The 23,480-nt window shown below is 49.9% G+C and overlaps 1 protein-coding gene across 16 annotated transcripts in view; it reads right to left on the bottom strand.

Annotated features, from left to right (window-relative positions):
• Nucleotides 1-23,480, bottom strand: part of PACSIN2 (protein kinase C and casein kinase substrate in neurons 2) — a 144,885-nt gene that overhangs the window by 32,151 nt on the left and 89,254 nt on the right. For all 16 annotated transcript variants that reach the window (XM_074003593.1, XM_074003599.1, XM_005567083.4 and 13 more), the window contains exon 2: nt 10,198-10,334. Coding sequence is in view for 10 of the 16 variants with exons in the window: in XM_005567083.4 (XP_005567140.1) it covers nt 10,198-10,257 (60 nt within the window). In the remaining 6 variants the exon portion in view is untranslated. The remainder of the gene's footprint in view (nt 1-10,197; nt 10,335-23,480) is intronic.

Raw genomic sequence — 23,480 nt, 5'->3', positions numbered from 1 at the left:
TATAGTGGTGAACAAACTGCCATTAGACTGTCCCTCATGGAACTTCTGGCCAGAAAAATAATGCAATGAGGCAGTGACACTTTCTGAGAAGGAACACTCTGGGTGGTCAGGGCTGCCTGGAGGAAACGATGTTTGAGGCGGTAGCTGAAGGCAGCTCTGAGGCAAGGCCGCTTTCTCACAGTTGAGGAAAATGCCATGAGGCCCACGGAGAGCAAGATGGGGGCTCTGCTGCCCCGGGACACCTCCCCCACAGCTCACCCCTCTCCCGGTGAACATGTGCTGTTCCATGCCAAAATGCGTCAAAATAGTGGGTTCTGAGGGCAACTACTATGTCTCTATATGTCTCCATCATCCATGCCAGGCAGAGAGAGGACACCCTATCTTCTCAGAGCCCAAATGGTGCTGGGAGATGGGATTTCCATTCCCCCTGGAAAGGAAGGGACTGAGAAGTTGCTGAGACCTCAGAGGCATGGCCAACGAAACAACTCATGATCCTTTATCTATCAGTTCTTTTTTTTTTTTTGAGACGGAGTCTTGCTCTGTCGTCCAGGCTGGAGTGCAGTGGTGCATCTCGGCTCACTGCAACCTCCGCCTCCTGGGTTCAAGTGATTCTCCTGCCTCAGCCTCCCAAGTAGCTGGGATTACAGGTGTGCGCCACCATGCCTGGCTAATTTTTGTATTTTTAGTAGAGACAGGGCTTCGCCATGTTGGCCAGGCTGCTCTTGAACTCCTGACCTCAAGTGATCCACTGGCCTCAGTCTCCCAAAGTGTTGGATTACAGGCGTGAGCCACCACGCCCAGGCTATTTATCAGTTCTTAATCCTGCGAGTCACACGAGCTCTCTCCATGGCAGCTAAAAGGAATCAACTCTCAGCGTGTCATCAGCCAGTAACTTCATGGCCAGCAGAAGAGCAGCTCCCGGCGCTTCTGCCACATTCCTGAGAGAGTCACGTAAGCACAGCCAGCTGCAGGAACTCACCGGGCCTTCACTGCAGCTACAAAGCTTTCAGGGAAATCCAGGGCCTGAGTTAGTTTATCCCTAAGCAACCCGTGCCCTAGGCAGCTAGCGGGGGCTCCTGGACTGAGTCCCTTCTCCTCAGGACTGTGCCTTGCAGAGTCACTACCTCTCACCCACCTTCCCTGGGGAGGGTGTGCGTGTGCCTGGCAGATGTTGTATCCTGTACACAACTGGAGGCGTCCCCATGGTGACAGCTTCAGGCAACTTTCTTCCAACCTATCCTAACCCCTATGCTGAATCCTCCTTTCCAAACGGGGATGACTGTTGATATTAGGGTTGTGAAATCTATGATGTGTGTTTGAAAACACCAAAGAGTAACAGGTGTCCTTGAAATATTATCAAGTCTGTGCCTTGCTTTCAGGTGCCAAACTGCAATTTCCACATCCTCATTTCTATGGGATTCCACTCATCCTGGTCCCCAAACTTCCTACCAGCTCGTCCACCACTGGACTCCCAACTTGTCTCAGCCCTGGAATGTAGGCCCTAGGAGTTCCATACTTCGGTGCTACCTTGAACCACAAGCTCAGACTAACATCTAACCTCACTGGGGATCCCCATCTGCAAATGAGGTGATGCTATTTACCTTGCAGGCCCCAAGAGGGTTAGAGATTCAGAATCGCCTTGAGTCTGATCTGCAATTCCAGCTTGATTCCGACCCAGCACTAGTCCTGTCCTTTCCTTGGGGCCTCACTTCTGTCTCAACTTGGGGTTTTCAGTTCTTGCCCCCAACACTGACTGGCCGTATCCTCTGTTTCTGAAACCTGTATCCTCAAGAACAAAGCTAAAGAAAATGGAGCTCACTACCCTGAAAGCACTCCTCGCTGTTTGGTTATTTAAAACCACAAATCCCAGATTTCAACAACCTTAAAGACCCGCTGAGTTATGAATCTCTAACTGAAATGTTCAAAACGACAAAATAAAAAATAGATGACACAGAAACTCAGAAATTGCAATTTTTAGATCCTAACTCCAAAGGCAGAACACATAAGATAAATAACGTAGAGTGGAAGGATGTGTTTACGCAAAGTTGTGTTGAACTGAACTCTTCCTCGAGGTCGTCGGCCAGGTTCCCCATGCTCTGCTCCCTTGGTGCATGTTACAGACATCGAGAAGGCCCTGCAATACCGTACATGGCGTTCACACGCGCAGCATATGCCACCCTGTGTGCCACAGCCCCCAAGACCCCACCCTGGAGCCCTGGGTCTCCGGGAAGACAGGCACTGCTCACTTGCCTTCAGCTGAGCACCCAGCAAGTGGCAGGAATTTGGTCCGTGGCTGCCCCTTTTGCTCTCCCTCACTCCTCAGGGATGCACCCCCACTGACGCAGGCATCACCTTGCTGGAAGAGCCGCCATGGCGAGGTCACCTGCCCGGTCCCTAAGCTCGCTGAAGACCCAAGGCTTTTGGCAGAATCCCCGAGGCACCCCCTGACTGACGGGGAGTGTGAGACATCCAAAACTGGCTCGACCCCTAAGGTCCAAAGCCGATGATCTAGTGGGGAAACTGCCAGCTGGGAAAAGGTGGAGGAGCAATTCTTCCAGGAAGCCTCCCCGCCTCCTTCCGTTCCTTCCTCTCCCCGGTTTGGTGCTTCCACAGCCCCCTATACCGCATTCCAGTCTACCTCCACCCTGGCCCTAGCCCCCTGTACCTGAATCCTGGTTTACTTCATGACTCCTGTTACCCTACCAGTCCCCGCTACTGGAATGCGGGCTCCTCTCCCCATCTCGGTACCTGGGCACCCCAGCTCTGCCCCCCTGCATGTGCCCAGCTCAAACAATTGTTTATCCACACGTCTCCATGGAGCTAAGCCACCAGTCTAACGAGCACTACAGACCCCACCTGCTTTAAAATGAAAGGAGATTTGTTACTGAGTAGAGGCGAAAAACAGGTCTCTTAAACAGTTTTTAAAAGCTACTCTGACACCACTGAAATCAAATAAGAAAATAAAATTTTATCTTCATCTACAGAAATACACAAAAAAAAAGTTTTAAATTTTATCTCCAGAAGCCAAGCTTCTTGACAGCACAAAACCCCAAAGTGCTAAATTCCCTCAACACAAAACCAAAGAACTCTTTCTCTGCATTTAGAATGATGGCATTCAGACGGGGGGAGACAGGTCTGCCTGCACAACAGAAGGAAAGGTGACCTCACTCATACTCATCCACCTTTTCCTGTCTCCGCATGTGCAATGCTCCCGTGTGTGGCTGCAGAAGCGGTAAGTGTAGAGAGGATGCTCAGAGACCACTCAGGCTCGGGAGTCATCTAGACTTGGCCCCGCCATGCAGGTGTTCTGTGACCTCAGACAAGATAAACTCTGGGTGTCAACAAGGCTCAACGGTCCGCTGGCCCAGGGCCCAACTACCAGCAAGAGTCATCCCTGGCCTGGGCCTGACCTGTGACGGTGCACCCCAAATTCTGCTTTCCCTTCTTCCACTAAAAGTGGAACCTGATTTTTCCCAGTATCGGGAATGACTGAGCACACAGGCCGAAGACAATGTTGTAGATGTCATACATGAAAGAGCTGAAAACAAAATGACAGATTCGACAGCCTGTGGCAGCCAGCCAAAATAAACTGCCCAGCTGGCTCCCTGCAGTACTCCTGGGTGGATGGGTAAAGGGGACTGACGCTGGCCGGGGCTGGTCCCCGCCCTGTTTGCCCTGCACGTGGGAAGCTACCTATGGGAACCAGGCCACTTCTGCAGCTACCGGAACCCAGCAGGCGAGGCTCCTGGGAGAGCTTCAGTCATATCTACCTGACCACCCACCGCCACCCACTCCTTCAAGTATGTAAGTCCCTCCCATGTGCTGTGCATGGCACCAGGCCCTGGCAACACCAGCCAAGCAGGGCCTCCCTGCTCCTGCCGAGCTAGGGGACAGTGGCCATGGACAGCGATGGCAGCAGTGCTGAAAACTGTCCAAGGGAAATGGCAGTCACTTGTGGAACTGTCTTGTGCTGCTGCTGGCCTGTGAGCTCCAAGAGGACAAGGGACTGTCCCTGTCACATTCACCTCTGTGTCCCAGTCCCAAGCTCAGGCCAGCCATGAGCCTGACCGACTGATCAAGGGGGACAAAGGACGGCTTGGTTAAAACCCATCACATCATGAGAAAAAGAAAAACCTCCATTACTGGGTAGAGATTGGGCAGCAAAGGCTGCTTTCTGCTCTAATCTCAATGTCAAAGTCTGTCCAGTGTTGACTTCTGTCTTTGCTTAGGTTGTGTATTCTAAACTGTGAAAACCACCTATTTAAAAACACCTAATTCTGAAGAGTCACGAAGTTCAGGGTCAGCCAAACTTCGCCAAGACAAAGGCAGCCCACATGTCGAGGGCCCTGATCTGCCCCACAGGACAACAAGGTCTATGTGAACCATAATGGGAATGTCCACTATAGCTCAGGGGGAGGGTCACCCACCTAAGAAGGACAGGATCTTAGGAAAACTATTTTCTCACGGGCTTAGAAGAAATTCACGTCAATACAAGTCATTCCTGAAAAAGGTAGGTATACAGCGCTCTGAAGAGCGGGCTGCAGCAGCCCGTTCAGAAATCCCAGAATCGCCAAATGCCATCAGAAACGCAACTCTCCCCAAAATAAGGATAGCCTTAAACGAAGATTATGCAATATACACCATGTCTACATTTTGTGTGTAACATCGGGGTAGGAAAAAAAGTTTTTGCCAAAAGAGAAAAAAAGTATCACACACAATTCTAGCCTCTTGGTGGGTGTTCTCTGTAATTCTTACAACCATCCTGGAAGTAGGAAATTAGCAATGCCATGTTACAGCCTAGGAAATGCTGGAGAGCACACGGGAAGACTGCCCAAGCCTGCCCAGAGCGGTCAGGGGCCACATCAGGCAGGTCACAGATCTCTGTGGATGGGAGCCTGGGGTGGCTCAGCTTGGCTACAACCCAGGGCAGAGCTTCCCAGGAAGAGCCAGGGAGTCCAGCTGGCTGTCAGCACATGCTCATGTCTTGGCCATGCGAAAGAGTATGCTTCTATTTGGAAGGTGATGCAGAAAACTGAAGCTTCCCAGCAGGGCAGGGAGCTGTCCAATCTGCTTTTCTCGATGGGCTACCTAGCAGTGGGGTGGAGACTGAGGAGTTGATGCCTTAATCCTTGCTCATGGTTCAGCAGATACCAGTTCAGTGAAAAGAAAGAATTAATGGTAATTTTTAGAAACTTTAGTGAAACTAAACTTTAGTGGATCACTAACCTTCTAGGAGCCATGTCTGAGCATGGTGGGGTGATAATTAAGCTGATGCACACCCTGTCCCGAGGAGCCCGAGGCTGTGGCACACCGCTCCCGCAGGGCTGACACAGGCAGGCCACCTCAGGGAAAAGTCCGTCGGGGTCGGCGTGTGGAGGCGGCTGGACAGCAGACAGAGCCGGTCACTGCTGCTGAGCACGAGGTGGTATTGTCGTTCGCTCACTTCGTGCTTGCGCTCAGGGCACTGCTCAGCCGCCTCCTTACTGCTCTGGCTCTAGGAGGCCCGAGGCTGTGCTCTCATTTAGGGTGCCCAGGACTTAGCCCAGGGCCTGGGTCATGGCAGCTTCTAAATATGTGTCCTATAAAATTGGTATGGAAGGATGGGGAAAGTATCGCTCCACATGGACAACGAAGATGAAGGTGTTATCACACAATGAGCTGTCCTGCAGTGCTAGAGTCTGAGAGAAACCAGCCCGACTGAGAGCGAGTTACAAACAACCTACCGAGAGCGCCTTCCTGGCAGGGAACGGTAAATGTTGAGTCACGTGCCAACTCTTCGGGGCTAACATTCCCAGAATATTTGACACAAGATACTTATGTTCTCTTCATCTCCCCAAATATTCTTCTCAGGGGCTCTTTGTGCCCATAAGATAGTGCAGAGAGGTCAGACCCAGCCTGGCTTCATCCAGGAGATCTGAGCTCTAAATGCACGGCCAGCTGACAGCTGTGCAGAAATCCCGTCTCTGGGGAGCTTTTGTTCAGGCAGACTCAGGCTCCAGTTCCTAAAATAAGTGGCGTCTGCCCTCCTAGCCTGGCCCCCAAGGAGCCCTCAGAGATGCAGGCAGCGGCTCTCAGCCCTGCTGGGGACAGACCTGTCATCCTGTTCCCAGAGCCCACTGCGGGCAAGGGAGGCCAGGAAGCACCGGTGACACTTGAAAAGTCCCATGGCCCACAGCCTAGGCCCTTTGTACACCAGCTCCTAGAACCAAAGAGAAGGCCTGCAAGCAGTGCCCAGAAGCGGAGAGGCAGGAGGAGGGCCCCTGGGCTCCTGCAAGAAGTCAGGAAAACTTGCCAGAAGCAGCCAAGCTTCCATACCCTGCTGTGAAGCCTGTGGGCAGACCAGACCAGGCTCTGACTTGCTGAGGGAGCGACCCACCTGGGGAACTGCCTCCACCTGGCCCTGCCACTGTAATCCCACACGACTTCCCATCTTGCTCCAAAACTGGCCCTTAGCACCAAAAAGGTCAAGGTCCTCAGCACTCTGTAAGACCACACTCATTCAGGCTCCAGACTTGGTTCCAACCTGGAATGCCATCCCCTCTACTTGTTTCCAATTCTTGGCCCAACCCTACTCAGCCACAGGCCTCCGCGCTGCCCAGCAGACCATGTCACTGAGAGGCAGAGCTTGGGGTGGTCCCTCCTGCTCTCATACTCCGTAAGCATCTTCTTTGTGGGAACTGGATCCCCTCTCCTCTCTTCCTCTTTTTTTTCCCCCTATATCTACAGGGTTGGGGAATGCAGGAGGTACTCCTTCCAAATACGCATTAAATAGCTCTATTCAGCATCATGCCCCTGTGGGTAACCTCTCCTCCCACAGGTCAGTATGGGTTCCTTCATTTGTCTAGTAAGCATCCGAGTGCAGCAATGTCCCTGGCCCATGCTGCCTTCCCTGCTCCTTCCCCCATGGCAACCCCAGCAAATCATACAGCACCTGGCATGATGAACTGCCTAGTGTCTACCTTATTCCTTGTAAATGTCACAGCCAAAGGCTCCTGGAGGACAGGGCCACACAGAAGATGGCTCTGGAGTGACATATTCCAGTTAACACCTTTTGGTGGGAAGGAGTAAAATTAAACACAAAAAACTTTTTCACCTCAAGACCACAAGGCTTTCTTTGGAAAAGTGTCCTTCCATGGGAAAGAGGAACTTGCCATCTGCCTGGGAAGATGTGCAGTTGGCAGTGTGCCCCTGAGTCTCTCAGATCCCAGCAGGCCACCACTGAGCAGTCGCTCCGCCACTCAGCGAACATCCATCATGGAGGAGGCGGACGACCACAGCACTATGGGGCTGACAGCGGCTGAAGAGCAATTTCAGGGATAGCATCACAACCTGAGCAGAGCCCGCCTGAGCGTTTTCAGGCAAAAGGAGACGTTCTTGACTACTGACATTATTGCGGTTGAGAATTTAACAGGGAGCATAAGAGCTTAATTACTGGGCTTGTTAAAGCTACTTGATATAATATATGCTGACAATATACACTGGCAACATTCACCTAAATGTTTTTAACAGGCAGCTGAAGACTTCTGTAATAGCACTATATTTAGCTACAGTTTAGCTCTTTTCCCAGCCGTTTCTGCCACCAAGTGGGTAACGAAGACAATGCCACCAAGGGCACCGCAGGAACAGACATTGACTGTGTGCACCGACTCCCTCAGTTCCCATGTCAGAGGGAAGGGCCCCCACCAGCCTTGCCCTGATGCCCTAAAACACTTAACGTTTATTCATTCTTTTAACCCTTACAATACTAGGATGTGGGTACCGTTATTACCCCCATCTTATAGATTGGGAAATGAAGGCAAAAAAAAATCAGTAACTTGCCCAAAGCCATACACAGGAAGTAAGTGATCAGGCCAGCAGTCAAACCCAGACCTCCTGGTTCCAAAGCAATGTCTTCCCCTGTCCCCATTGCCTCTCCCCACCTATCCCTCACAAGGAAGGGCCTTTTGAGTGTGCTTGTCCTGTGTGCACCATCACCAAGCTCAAGGCAGGGAATGATTGATGCCAGCCAGCAATGTCACTACAGTTACAAAAAAGAAGCTCCCCATAACTGGAAAGGTTTCTATCTATAGTTTTGGTTCAGTGTTGAGAACAAGGGCCTGCACTTCTGAAGGCCGGCGAGCTCACAGGAAGGCTCTGCACAGCTGCTGCTGGCTCCATGAGTGCTCCTGCACTAACGAGGCCACAGCTTCTCTGGGGGGGGCCAGCCAGTGGGACCTGACTACTAGAACCTGTACCTGCAGGTGGGGGCAGAGGCAGTCCTGAATTCTAGCACTGTTCCAGGGGCACCTCCAAACCACGTCTTGTAACTACTGGTTCTGACACAGCTTCATCTAGTTTCACGGCCAACCTCCTGGCATGCTGTGACATGGGGCTGGTGACCTGTTTGACTGTCACTCTTGGTGTCTTAAGTGAAATATTTCCCAGGCAGATATGCCTCTCCAGCTGCTGAAATTTGAGCTGGGTGCCCCCTTCACCCCTCCAGAAGGATGCCACCAGCCGAGGGGTGGCAGCAGAGAGGGCCTGCATGCTCTGTGCCTTTCCACATTTACTTCTGCTGTGGCAGAAGCCAGCTCCTGGAGGGCAGGGACTTGGTCTGCCACATCCCTTGCCTAGCACACTGTAGGTACTCAGTTAACACATAATTTTAACAAAGGTATTCGGCTAAAAGTCGATGATCTTTTGTCCAATACATAGGGGAAAAATGTGTTGACAGAATTTTGAGCTTCTTGTCCATCTTTTGTTTAAACTTGGGCAACTGTGATCACTTGTCTATGTCACAGTATCTATCACTGATCATTTGTTTATAAAATGACTTCATGCTAGTCCCCAGCAAACACCAGGGCATCACCCTCATCTCTTCTACTACTGGAGCCTCCTGTGTCACAGAAGCATCCACGTGGGTGCTGCCATCCATGTTCTTATCTTGTCCTGGCAGCCCTCCTTAGAGGCCAACAGTATCCCCCACTTCACAGATGAAGATCGCAAGGCTCAGATCAGTTGAGCAACTTGCCCAAAGTCACACAGCCAGCATCAGCACAGCTGGAATCAGAGCTCAGAGTTTTCTAACTGCAAAGCCTCCTTTTCTTTCTTTTTTTTTTTTGAGACCGAGTCTTGCTCTGTTGCCCAGGCTGGAGTGCAGTGGCACAGTCTTGGCTCACTGCAACCTCCGCCTTCTGGGTTCAAGCAATTCTCCTGCCTCAGCCTCCCAAATAGCTGGGGTTACAGGTGCCTGCCACCACGCCCGGCTAATTTTTTGTATTTTAGTAGAGATGGGGTTTCACCATGTTGGCCAGGCTGATCTTGAACTCCTGACCTCATGATCTACCCGCCTCGGCCTCCCAAAGTGCTGGGATTACAGGCGTGAGTCACCGCTCCCAGCCATGCAAAGCCTCTTTCCGCGAAGGCCAGGAAAGCTCCAGGGATTTTGCCACACGGACAAAATTAGACCAAAAATTGACCTCCTATAGTCCCAGCTGCTCACTAGGCTGAGGTGGGAGGATGGCTTGAGCCCAGGAGATCAAGGCTTCAGTGAGCCATGATGGTGCCACTGCACTCCAGCCTACGCTCTCAAGACCTCAACTGTTTAAAAAAAAAAAAAAAAAAAAGATGGACTTTCCATTAACTAGCAGGCAGGAAAAGTAAGTGGGACTCAGGAACAATGCCCACCGCCCCCCACAAAAAAAACACAAAATAATCTAATCAGGAAGAGAGCCACTCACAGGTACAAACTGGCAGCAGATGCTCAAACAAGTTTGAAGGCGTTTGGCCCTCTGGCCACTTGCCTGTGCTGTCCAGCGTGATGTCAAATCACAGCCCTCCGTGTTTCTACATAAAACTCAACAGTAAAGTGCCTCGTAGGATAAGCTGAGCAATTAGCATCTGTCTCTCCCACCCACATCATGGCAAACATAAAAAGGAAGGTGATCGCCAAGACCTTTCATAAACACCCCTAATCTCTTTAAGTATCAGACTTTCCTAGCAAGGTAAGTTTACTGCCTTCGATGATGGCTAAGGCATACCTGAACTGCCTAAAAACAAGTGTCCACACCTTTTCTGCTACTATCTAGGTCTGACTACAAATCCCTGGCTGGTTTTGGGGTATGTTCACCTCATTTCCCAACCTCCACCAAAAAAACCAAAGGGCCTGCCAGACACTGTTGGCTTGGCCACTTCACTGGAAGAAAGCAGGTGCATTACCTCCCAGAAGCTGTCGCTGGACACTTCTACTCCAACGGAATCATCATACGTGACAGACATTTCTTCAAAGGCTGAGGGAGCAGCAAAGTATACTTAGTCAGGGATCAACTTCGGATGCTCAAAATCTGTAGACAAACCTATGAACGAAAAACATATATCATAGTGGTTTTTAAATGCCCAAGGTAAAGAAACAAGTCATCTCTATTTCACAACTTCCCATTTCTAATCACTGCCTTCAGTACCGGGTGGTCTATAATATTTCCTTTAGGTGGGAGAAAGCCAGTAGACTCTAACCAACTCTGGGCGGATATGTGTATGTCTGTGTGTGCATGGTGGGTGATGGGGGCAGGGGGTGCCTGTGCGTAAAATCAGGCAGAGCCCCTGGATCTTTGGGCTAGCCCATCCCGGCCTACTCTACCTAACTGGTAGGGCTAGGACCTGGGATAAAACATGAGTGGAGGCCATCCCACCTGTGACACCCGACTCCCCTCTCCAGAGTGTCTACCACATTCCACTTGTGTTGAGCACCGTCCCCACTCAACTCCACCTTTACTGACTCAGCCACTGAAGCCCCCAATTCAGACCAGTTTATTCTGACACTGTGTGTGGCTCAGCTGGAAAGCTAAATGGATCACTTCTGAGAAACAGATTCAGCAATCTACAATCTAGGCAAGGGTAAAGGTGGCAATTATTTCCCCTGCTGGAGGGAAGAAACTGAAAGACTCCCATAAGCACAAACCACACCTTGCTAGTGTGATGACCTGTCCACAGCCAAGATGAAACTGTCTGACTTTTTGGTAAAAAGGTGACCCCATCTTTCTTTACCTTACCCTACGTTCAGAACACACAGCCAGAGATCTGAGACCTTCCTCACTGCCACAGACAACAGTCCAAAGCCTTAGCTTAGCAACAGGAAGGGGTGAGACAGAGTGGCCAACTTGTTTTGAGCACCAACAAGGTGCAAGACTTTGTTCTAGGTCCTGTTCCGTATGTTATCACATGACTCTTCATGATTCTCTGTGAGACAACCTGGAATTGTAGTAAGAAACACAGACTCCAGAGTCAGGCTGCCTAGGCTTGAATTCCAGACGCATTACTTACGAGCTGGGCAACAGTGGGCAAGTTACCTACCCTCTCTGTGCCTCGCGTGCCTTATCTGTAAAAGAGAGACAACAGCCGGGCGCAGTCACGCCTGTAATCCCAGCACTTTGGGAGGCCAAGGCGGGCAGATCACCTGAGGTCAGGAATTCGAGGCCAGCCTGACCAAGACAGAGAAATCCTGTCTCTACTAAAAATATAAAATTAGCTAAGCGTGGTGGCACATGCCTGTAATCCCAGCTACTAGGGAGGCTGAGGCAGGAGAATCGCTTGAACCCAGGAGGTGGAGGTTGCAGTGAGCCGAGATCATGCCATTGCACTCCAGCCTGGGCAACAAGAGCAAAACTCCATCTCAAAAAAAAAGAGACAATAATGGAACCTACAATAGAGAATTGCTGTGAGTCAAATACACACAAGAGCTTAAAACAATACTTGGCCCTTAGTAAGTGCTACGACCTCACTAAGTACCGTTATATACCCTTAGTAAGTGCTATGAACATAGTAAATAATGAATTATTGCCACTATTATTATTATATAGTAATTATCATTACTATCATTACTTCTGTCTCTATTTTAAAGTCAAGAAAATTGATGTTCAGTAATTTGTCCACGGTTGTCCAAGTAATGGGTGGTGGAGACTAGTATTTGACACCAGCTCTGCCTGCTTGCTAAGGTAATATTCTCTCCATGACATCCAGATGTTTTCCAAAAACAATCTCAAAGTTAAGTAAATCAGGCTTCCCATAACCTACAATTGGATAGCTAATTAAAAGGGCTTAATCTGGTGGATTGCAGAGCTCCTAAAGGTAAAACACTGCTGTGTAGCAAGAGAGACAAAGTCCGCAACAGATAACGGTACTTCAAAGCCAAGTCCTACAAAGACATTGCCGCTGTGAGGAGACAGCTGCAGGACTAAGATGCGTGCACGATCCTAACCAGGCTCTCATGGAGAGAACTCCAGCAAGGGGTTCTCCCACGCTGGTTGGGGCTCTGCTCCATAATCATAGGGGCAGTGTGTCATTTGAACCACTAGGATTCACAAAGGCTGGACAGGCCACTTGGCCTGGGCCCTGATGCCACCTCTCACAGCAATTTTTTCTTTCTTTTTTTGAGGTGGAATCTGGCTCTGTTGCCCAGGCTGGAGTACAGTAGTGCAATCTCAGCTCACTGACACCTCTGCTTCCCAGGTTCAAGCAACTCTAGTGTCTCAGCCTCCCCAGTAGCTGGGATTACAGGCATGCGCAACCATGCTTGGCTAATTTTTGTATTTTTTAGTAGAGACGGGGTTTCCGCCATGTTGGCCAGGTGGTCTCAAACTCCTGACCTCAAGTGATCCACCCACCTTGCCCTCCCAAAGTGCTAGGATTACAGGTGTGAGCCTTTTTTTCTATGGACTCCTATGCTACTAGCCAGGGTCCTCCTGGAGTTGCCTCACCCCATGTTTCAGCAGCAGAAAGTTTTCTACCCAGAGCAGCTGGTCTCTGCTCCAGGCTTCTCAGGGAATAGCAGGGCTTTGGGCTCAGGTGAGTCTCAAAGTGGCCCAATCAAGCCGCCAGCTGGGCTGCCTGGCCAGCCATGGGAGAAGCTGCAGTGAAGAGCAGGCCCCTGCTCCGGACTGAGAGGCAGCTTGACACCTGAGCCACTTGGGCAGAGGAATTCAGATTCTGTCTGGAGGCAGCTGTGGTCTTGACGCAGTTTTGCACAAGACTGATTGACGGTCTGACTGATTGGTTGACTGACTGACAAAGCATCTTGTCTGTCATCCAGGCTGGAGTGCAGTGGCATGATCACAGCTCACTATAGCCTCGAACTCATGGGCTCAAGCAATCCTCTCGTCTCAGCCTCCTGAGTAGTTGGGACTATAGGCACGTGCTACCACACCCGGCTAGTTAAAAAAAAAAAATTTGTGTGTGGAAACTGGGATGTCACTGTTGCCCAGGCTGGTCTCAAACTCCTGGGCTCAAGCGATCCTCCTGCCTTGGCCTCCCAAATTGCTGAGATTACATGAATGAGCCACCACACCGGGCCTAAGATTTAAGAGCCCACTTAAGTGCCAGGAGCCAAGGAGAGGCTCAGCACAGTGGTCAGCCTTTAGGAGTAAGAGCCTGAATCACTGAGCAGAGAGGTAATATAACCAAGATCATGGGTCTGCCAAGGGCATCAGACAGGATATATGCTCTTAGCTGACCAAAAGGAACAAGGAACAACCAGCAAGGGAAAGGGACATTCTCCGGTCACATGGTGGCAGAGCTGGGAAAGGCCCATACTTGTTCACTTTCCTTCTGTCTGGGACCATCTGTCTGGGATCTCATCACAGCACTGTACGCAGCAACAGTGACATCCTATAGAATGCCTTCAGGTGCAACGAGGGACAAGCGTACCCCACGGGCATCTTCTGTGGCCACAGCTCAATCTGTGATGCCATCAGCTCAACTATCCCCATGTGCATTACTTAGAGTTCATCTTAATGCTCAGCCAGCTGCTCCCTGCCACAAATCTGTCACCTCCCAACTTAGACATTCTCCAAGATTATATACATCTTTATTAAGTAAAACAGAATTAGGAAGACACATCTCTTTTTATAAAATGGCACAAGGCATTTCAGACCCAATAGAAATGACTTTAGGAAGCTCTGCACCACCACTTCAGTTCTTGAGCTGGAATAATTCATAATCAACTACACTTTCATCTGAACCCTCCAAGCACATCTTATACAAGGTCTCATTGAACTGTGCAGTTAGAATCTAGCAAAGATATCTGAAGCCCTAAGGGGACACTGAGGCAAGGTATAGAAAACCCAAAGAGACAGAGACTGTGAGGGGAAGAAATGAAAGTCTCCTGCCCAAAGAGTCAGTGAGGTAATGCAGATGAGGTGCCCATGGAGAAGGCCTGGGACGGTGGAAGGCGGGAAATCCCAGCTCTACCACAGGCCAGCTGGGTGACCTCAGAAAGCCATGTTATTTCTCTGCGCCCCAGTTCCTGAGCTGTGCTTTACCAGCTCGTTTAACCAGTGAAGGTTAAATGAGATGAAGGTTTCAGTACCCCCAGGTCACAGGCCATGGCAGGGCCTCCCTCAATGGGAGCATTGTCCTTGGTCTGCACCCTGGGCTTCAAAGTGTCCTTGCTACTTCCTTCAGCTCCACAGTCACAAGGAATGCAGGTAAAGGGGAGGACCTGGGGGACAAGAATCTGCACCAAAAAGAAAACCCAACTGATAGTACAACCGTGGCCAAGCTGGGAACTCATTTCTGATGTTCACAGAGCAACAACCTGTGGGGGGTTGGAGGGTGGGGAGGGGGGGTGGAGGGTGGGGAGCGGGGGTGGAGGGTGGGGAGGGGGGGCTTGAGCGCAGGCACCGAGCTGAGTTCTCAATGACAACTCCTAAGTCCCCTCTCTCCTGCCCCTGCTCTGGGACATGAGCAGCAGGGGCCCTGTCCAACCAGCTCGTCCCTCCCACGGAGCCCCGCACCAGCCTCAGCGTATGGGACTCTCCTGGCTCCCCGCTCTCACCCTGATGAGCCTCCCTTTCCTCTCCCAACCACACTGCACACCTTGCAGTTCGCTCTATGGCTCCTCCCACCCCTCCCAGCACTGATCTGTGGAACTCCCATGACTTCAAACGTCATCCATGTGCAGGGACACACCAGCAGCTCTCAAGAGGCAGCCTCTCAACCCAGTAAGAAGGCGATTTCCTCGCAGGCACGGAGAAGGTCCAGCAGTGACGTTAAGTCACCTGGCACACACCTGACACCCTAAAAGTGATAGCCATTGTTCTTAGAATCACCAGAGCAAGCCACCCAAAGGTTCTGAGAAATGTTGATGACTGAGACTAGGTTTGATTTTTGTTTTCCCGTCATTGTTTCTACTGGGATAAGCACTTTTGGTGAGGCTGCCACCTACCACTGTGACCTTGCCACCAGCCCTCCCTTCTTCAACAACAAAGAGGCCAGTCATACCCACCCCTATGGCGACTCCTCATGTGCCAGACGCTGTGCCCCATGCACTACATGCATGCACTCCATTTAGTCCTAAGAACTCTATGGGGTAGCGGTTTCGCCATGGGCACTGTCAAAGCAAGGAACCTGGGGCACAGAAAGGGTTAGGAGCTTGCCCAAGCAGAGGAGCTGAGACCTTAAGAAAGGCAGGCCAACAGCAGTCATGCTCTTCACCACTGATCTTAACCACCTCAGTGCTGAGTTCAAATATTCTAGAACATACACCATGAAAAACTAAATATGGGTCAGACATGGTGGCTCACGCTTGTAATCCCAGCACTTTGAGAGGCCAAGGCAGGAGGAATGCCTGAGCCCAGAAGCTCAAGACTAGCCTGGGCGACATAGTGAGATCCCATCTCTACAAAAAGTAAAAAATAAAAAAAATTAGCCAAGTATGGTGGCACGCACCTGTGGTCCCAGCTACTCGGGAGTCTGAGGCGAGAGGATTGCTTGAGCCCAGGAGGTCAAGGCTGCAGTGAGCTATTACTGGGCCACTGCACTCCTGCCTGGTCAACAGAGCAAGACCCTATCTCAAAAAAAACCAACCAAACAAAAAAAGTGAACATGCACTGGCCTGCCCTGTGCCGTGACGAACTACCGCTACAGTCCTATTTCCAGGAACAGTCTGTCAATCTTGGCCTTTCAGGTGGTGTTAGTAAGCCACAGTGGTTTCATCTGCATTTCCTCACTGATTGGTGCTCTCTGCCCTTTTCTTTTTTTTTTTTAGAGATGGGATCTCACTATGTTGCCCAGGCTGGCCTGGAACTCCTGGGCTCAAGGGATCCTCCTGCCTCAGCCTCCCAAGTAGCTAGGACTACAGGGTGTGTGCCACTGCCTGGCTATGCCTTACCTTTTTATGCCTTAATGGTGCCATTTGTTGCATGAGAACACTCAGTCCCAGGGCAACGGTATTTAAATATAATGTTTACTGTACCAATATTACCCCCACTTGCCTGGCAGAATCATGGTGAGGGTCAACTGAGAAGGATGTGAAAATGTTTTGTGAAGTAAAAATGTCCTTTGCAGATATCAGTTGCTACGGTGGGCATGACCCTATCCTGAGTAGGAACCAGCTGCAGACCAGGGCCACTGCAGACAGGCCACAGCCTAGAATAGCCATGCTCAACCTCACAGGGAGTCCCAGGAGCTAGAAGAGCTGCCTCATGGCACCATGCAGTGTTCAAAACCTATTCAATGACTGCATTTCGTCCTCCAAAGACAGTTCTCTTGCCTGGAGTCTGTCATGTTTGCATCAAATCAAGCAAGACTACTTTACCCGGATGCAGTTCTGCTGCTCCACCTGGGAGTCCAGGCTATGAATTTTGTAGAAGTGGGATAAACCACCATCTAAGCAGCTACCAGCTACTCAGTACCTCTCAGCGCCAACAGGTGGGTGAGGTGAGCTTCAGATATACTATTTTTGTACCTCAAAAATCCTACAAAAGATGTATTATTGTCTCCATTTGATGAAAAGGCAACCAAGATACAGATAATTCAAATCACTGGTCACAGACCCACAGCTCGTAAGTGCTAGGCTGGGACTCAGCCCAGACCATCGGACTCCATGCTGCCCAACTCCAGCAAGACACCACATGCCCAGCTACCAGGCATTTCCAGAATCCGCAATCTTTGGCAGTGAAAAGAAGAAAGGGCAGGAGGATTATCCAGAGTCCCACCACCTGCCAGGGAGGCTGGAGCCTTAGGGCTTCCGCACTGATCCTGATCTCTACCACATCCCCAAAGGCGCTGGGCCTGTCAGGAAGTACCACTCAGAATTTTTTTTGACACACATACGTCCTTAACCATAAAAATGAATCTGCTTGCAGCACCCTTTGAGCTGAAGAAATATGTAAGCTAAGGACACTGAGAGCGATTGTTTCTTCAAAAGGAGGTCAGGTAGGGCATGTTTCCTGGCTCTGCTTCATTCATTCTTCCAGGTTGAGTCCACTACAATGACCTTTACCATACCTGTGCACATGTGTGGGACAAGCTGCTCTCTAATGCCACACAGTGCTGGAACCTTTGAAAATCAATTTATTAATGCAAAAAATATATAAATGTGTATTTAGTAATTTACTGGGGGCTTCTCATCTGGAAGGTAAAGTTCCTGGGAAGAGAGTGTGATATTGAGTTGAAAATGAGTCTCAGCTCCACCTCTGTAATTCAGCTATTTGTCCCCTCTGAGAGCCACTGTCCTCGTCTGTAAGGCAGTACAACAGGGGCTCTCGTTACCTCCCAGGGCATTAAGAGGCTCAGGGGTGACAGCTGTGAAATAATTTTGAGAAAGTGCAAAGTGACAGACAAATGAGTCATCCCTGGTCTTTCCAAGGACAGGGACTCATCTGGCACTTCTTTTGTACATTTCAGACTGTCTGGCACCCAGTGGTTGACTAATTATTTCTTCCTAAAGAAAATGAACTCAGGCTGGGCGTGGTGGCTCATGCCTGTAATTCCAGAACTTTGGGAGGCCGAGGCAGGCAGATCACGAGATCAGGAGTTCAAGACCAGTCTGGCCAACATGGTGAAACTGTGTCTCTACTAAAAATACAAAAATTAGCTGGGTGTGGTAGCATGCACCTGTAATCTCAGCTACTCAGGAGGCTGAGGCAGGAGAATCACTTGAACCCGGGAAGTGGAGGTTGCAGTGAGCCAAGATCGCGCCACTGCACTCCAGCCTGGGCGACAGAGTGATAATCCGTCTCAAAAAAAAAAACAAAAACAAACAAACAAAACTGAGCTCAGCCAGGCACGGTGATTCATGCCTGGAAATCTCAACACTTTGAAAGACTAAAGCAGGTGGATCACTTGAGGCCAGCCTGGCCAACACAGTGAGACCCCCATCTCTATTTTAAAAAAAAGAAAAGAAAAATTAGCAGGTGTGGTAGTACACACCTGTAGTCCCAGCTTCTCAGGAAGCTGAGGTGGGAGGATCACTTGAGCCCAGGAGCTGGAGGCTGCAGTGAGCTACAATCATACTGCTGCACTCCAGGCTGGGTGACAGAGTGAGACCTGGTCTCTAAAAGAACTTTAAAAATTAAAAATAAGAAAAAATCTAAAAAAGAAACTGAGCTCCAATACCGCAATTCAAAGCTGAATGAGTTCTGTGAACTCTGAACAAGGGCTACACATGAGGGAGACTGTTCCTGCACACACTCCAGACTTGAACTCGCTCTCACAGGCTACCCTGGGTGCCTTGCAAGATGAACCAGAAGCATGCCATCCGAATTCCAACAAGTGATTTTGAAATAAACCTTTAGGATGGGGTGGTGTGTGCTGAGTTATTCTGGATTCTTTGCCATCACAATGGCAAAAACAGATAAGAAAATATGTTTCCCATGTAGTTCCTCTGAATTTGTTTCTTCCCCAAAATAATGACATCACAGCATTGCCATTATAGTGTCATTTTTTTGGAAAGAAACAAATTCAAGGGAGGCAGACACACCTCCTTCTCCTTCCTCCCAAAGACCTGCTGAATTATGAGGTGGAAGCTGTAACAACACAGAAAAAAGGCCGTGCCGCCCATGGTGGAGTACATGCTGGAAGAGAGCGGCCAGGTATGCGCCGGGAGAAGAAAACCACCTAAAAATGCCAGTGCTGGAGACAAGGCCTTAGGAACACTAAGCTCAGGGTTGAGAAATGCAAAGTTGTGAGTGGCAGGAGTGAGGGTTAATTATCATGAATTATCATGGTCTTTTTTTTTTTTTTTGAGACAGGGTCTCAATCTGTCACCCAGGCTGAAGTGCAGTGGCGTGATCACAGCTCACTGCAGCCTCAACCTCCTCAGCTCAAGTGATTCTCCCACCTCGGCCTCCCCAGTAGCTAGAAGGCATACGCTACCATGCCCAGCTAACTTTTGTATTTCCAGTAGAGACGGGGTTTCGTCCTATTGCCCAAGCTGGTCTTGAACTCCTGGGCTCAAGTAATCCACTGTGTCTGGCCCAGGGTCATTTTAAAAACTGTATTTGGGCTGGGCACGGTGGCTCACGCCTGTAATCCCAGTACTTTGGGAGGCCAAGGCAGGCAGATCATGAGGTCAGGAGATAGAGACCATCCTGGCTAACACGGTGAAACCCCGTCTCTACTAAAACTACAAAACGTTAGCCGGGCGTGGTGGCACGTGCCTGTAGTTCCAGTTACTCGGGAGGCTTAGGCAGGAGAATCGTTTGAACCCAGGAGGCGGAGATCGCGCCACTGCACTCCAGCCTGGGCGACAGGATGAGACTAGTCTCAAAAAAAAACAAAAAACAAACAAAAAAAAAAACAGCTGCATTTGGAGCCAAGCCATCAAGGGCAGATGACTTTCAGGGAAGCCCCTTGCCCAGCCTCATACAGAGATGTGGCCACTCTCCCATTTAGGGGAAGGGCCAAGAAGGAACCAGCTCAGCTTCCTATGCCATCAGCCCAGTCTTTTCATAAAGTTCAAACGGACATCTGGGGAAAACAAATACTTGAGGGAACAAGAGAGAAATTCTAATGAAATCTGGTGAGAATTCTTGGAGAGACTCAAGGGTTGTGTATCCATAAAACACAAACAGGATGCTATGAAAAGGGAGCAATGAGAAACCAGAAAATAGTTTTTCTAACTTTTGGGAACTTCGTTTAGAAGCTTTTTAAATTTTTTTTTGAGACAGAGTCTTACTCCGTCGTTGCCCAGGCTGGAATGCAGTGGTGCGATCTCAGTTCACTGCAACCTCCGCCTCCCGGGTTCATTCTCCTGCCTCAGCCTCCCGAGCAGCTGGGATTACAGGCGCACGCCACCTTACCAGGCTAATTTTTGCATTTTTAGTAGAGACAGGGTTTCGCCATGTTGGCCAGGCTGGTCTCAAACTCTTGATCTCAGGTGATCCACCTGCCTCGACCTCCCAAAGTGCTGGGATTACAGGTGTAAGCCACCACGCCCTTTTGTTCTAAGGGGCACTTCTCAGGAATCTGGGAATCAGAGAATGACTGAGGTACTGAAACAGTTCCAGATCTCAGATTCCAGTGACTTCTGCTAACAATGTATGTAAGTACAGTGAGTCAGAGCCATTCCTTAGATAGTGTGCAGAGTCTCAGAGGTTAACAGAGATTGCCAAGGTGCCCTTGGCACAGGCTGGAAGCTGGCATAACCTCCTTCCTCCCCTTTGGGCTTGATAACAGGTAAACAAGTGACATGTTACACAAGGACATCAAGCTCCCCCTTAATACCCTTAATTTATTCCATAACCAGACAAAAGAACAGGTCATTTTTTAGGCCAAAAGCCTATTTTCATAAAGTTAGAACATTGTGAGTAAAAAGACCATGTTGCTCATCTCTCCTGAAAGCTGGCCTCGGGAGAAAGCCCCTCCGCCCCGCTCTAATCCTCTAACTGCAAAGGTAGGCAGAGGTGGACATCCTCGCTGCCACGGCCCCAGCACATCCGGCTGGCTGGGTTCTGGCTGCTCCACAGGCCTTGCACTGAGCACAGATTGACCTGCAGCTTGTTTCCTCTTCATTATCTGGGGGGAGATTTTTCAGTGGTTGGGAAATAATGATTTATTCTAAGCCACTGTTTGGGCCCAAGGTGAGAGGATCCTTTGATAAGGGACATATTTACCATTTGAACATCTACTATGTGCCAGGCACTCTCCTAAGCTTGGGGAGGGGCAGTGAACAAGGCAGACTGGGTCCCTGCCCTCCTGGGGCTGACATCCTACTAGGGCAGATTGGCACACGGCAAACTAAAAACAGCTATATGGTGTGAAAAGCACCAGGACACAGAGAAGTAGGGCACCCTAAAATACCTGGGGGTGGGGGCGGGCTTACTGAGAATGCAACCTCTCTGAGGACTGCAGGAAGATGGGCAGTGGGCATGAGAAGGACAGGGGAGGGGTCTTTCTGGCAAAGGCAGAGGGAGTGAGTGCTGTGCCTGTCCCAGCACCCAGCAAAGTGGATGCTCACATGCTTCTGTGGGGCCGGGTGCACTTTAGAAAGGACTAATCTGACGTCACAGATAAGCTGCATGGTAACTCAGTTTTGTGCCCATGCTACTGGTTTTAAAAATGAGAACATATTCATTTCATAACTGGCCACAGAACTGTAGCTGTATGTATTGTTGCATGCCTTCTCAATGCATGACATATTTAACAATCCAACTTTAGTCTATTCTCAACAAGGTGACCCTCTCAAAATGCAAGGCAGACCACATTGCTGCTCTTAAGCCCCTTGTGCAGCGTAAAAGCCCAGGTCCTCCCGGCCCTCATCTGCTCACCTCCACTGAGCTACTTCATCCTCAACTATTTCTTCTAAAAATTTACCCTGACTGGGCATGGTGGCTCACGCCTGTAATCCCAGCACTTTGAGAAGCCAAGGTGGGAGGTCTGCTTGAAGCCAGGAATTTAAGACCAGCCTAGGCAAGATGGTGAGATCCCACCTCTAAAATAAATAAAAAAATAAAATTAGCCAGGTGTGGTAGTGTACACCTGTGAGTCCCAGCTACTCAGGAGGCTGAGGCGGGAGGACTGCTTGAGCCCAGGAATTTGAGGCAGCAGTGAGTTACGACTGTGCCACTGCACTTCAATCTGGGTGACAAAGTGAGACCTGGTCTCTTAAAAAAAAAAAAAAAAAAAAAACCATGGAGAATACCTGACTTTGCTTCATGAATGGCCCCATACTGGAAGGAAGGGAGGTTCCCACAAGACCCCCCGCCCCCAGCTTTAGGGAGTAGGAGAGGTCCATGAGCATCTCCTGGACCGGCCTTGCCTCCAAAATGCCAAAGAGAAGACCAGACCCCCTGCATCTCTCCACTGTCACTGCCACTATCACCTCTCCTTTGTGTGGCTGCAGTCATCTTTTCCCTAACAGGGCTCCCAGCTTCCCACAGTAACTCAGTGTTTCGTATCCATGCTACTGTTTTTAAAAATTAGAACATATTAATTTCATACTTGTCCATAGAACTGTAGCTGTGTGTATTGTTGCATGCCTTCTCAAAGCATGAATTATTTAACAATCTGACTTCAGTCCACTCTCAACACAGTGACCCTCTCAAAATGCAAGGCAGACCACATGGCTGCTCTTAAGTCCCCCCACGCAGAGTAAAAGCCCAGGTCCTCCCGGCCCGCATCTGCTCACCTCCACTGAGCTACTTCGTCCTCCGATCCTGCTCTCCAACCCCCCACCACTGCTGTCCACCCTACACCAAGCTCCACTCGGCTCCTCTGTTGGTCCTAGCACTGCCAGGCACAGTCAATGTGCTGTCTTCTCCCTGAAATGGTCTCCCTCCTGCCCCACAGGCCTGTATCAGCCCCCACCCCAGTGAGGTCTTTTCTGACCCTGCCCTAGCCCACTCAGACCCCCTCCCTGCTTTATTCTTCTCTCCCAAGCACTTAACTCCTCTTAAGGAGCTACATAATTTACTTAACTGTTTTATTTCTTGTCTGTCTGCCCCTCTAGAAAGTCAGCTCTAGGGCCGGGCATGGTGGCTCATGCCTGTAATCCCAGCACTTTGGGAGGCCGAAGTGGGCAGATCACTGAGGTCAGGAGTTTGTGACTAGCCTGGCCAACACGGTGAAACCCCATTTCTACTAAAAATACAAGGATTAGCTGGGTGTGGTGGCCCATGCCTGTAATCCCAGCTACTTGGGAGGCTGAGGCAGGAGAATCACTTGAACCCAGGAGGCAGAGGTTGCAGTGAGCTGAGATCGTGCCATAGCATTCCAGCCTGGGCGACACAGCGAGACTGTCTCAAAAACAAAAAACAAACAAACAAACAAACAAAAACAGCTCTAGGAGGGCAGGGACATTTGTCAGTTGTGCTCACTGCTACAGCTCCAGTATCCAGTGTCAAATACAAAGCAGTCGCTCTGCAAATTGCTGGATGAATTCAGGACAAGAAAAGTTGAAGAGCCTGGGTAATTCTGATTTATGGATACTGAGGATTCAAAGATGGAAAATAATGACAGCATTTATGTGAAGGTGCTATAACTCTAACGGTTAGAATTCTTTCATAAACACTACTGCACACGCTAAACTAAACCACACACAGGTTTAGCAACCATGGTTGGGGGTGTGTGAGGTTCAACCCTGGCTACCACCAGCCTCACGGGAGGCCCTCCTGCTGCCTGACAACCCAGCTGGGGCCCATGGGTTTCTGGGTCCTCCATGTCACCAGCTTTGGCTCAGCTCGGGCTATTCATGTCTGTCGTCAGTCCCCTGGAAGAAAGAATGGGGT

Source organism: Macaca fascicularis, chromosome 10 (genome assembly GCF_037993035.2).
Source record: "Macaca fascicularis isolate 582-1 chromosome 10, T2T-MFA8v1.1".
NCBI lineage: Eukaryota > Metazoa > Chordata > Mammalia > Primates > Cercopithecidae > Macaca > Macaca fascicularis.
Note: the sequence above shows the minus strand (reverse complement) of the source record. Positions and strands in the feature narration are given on the sequence as shown.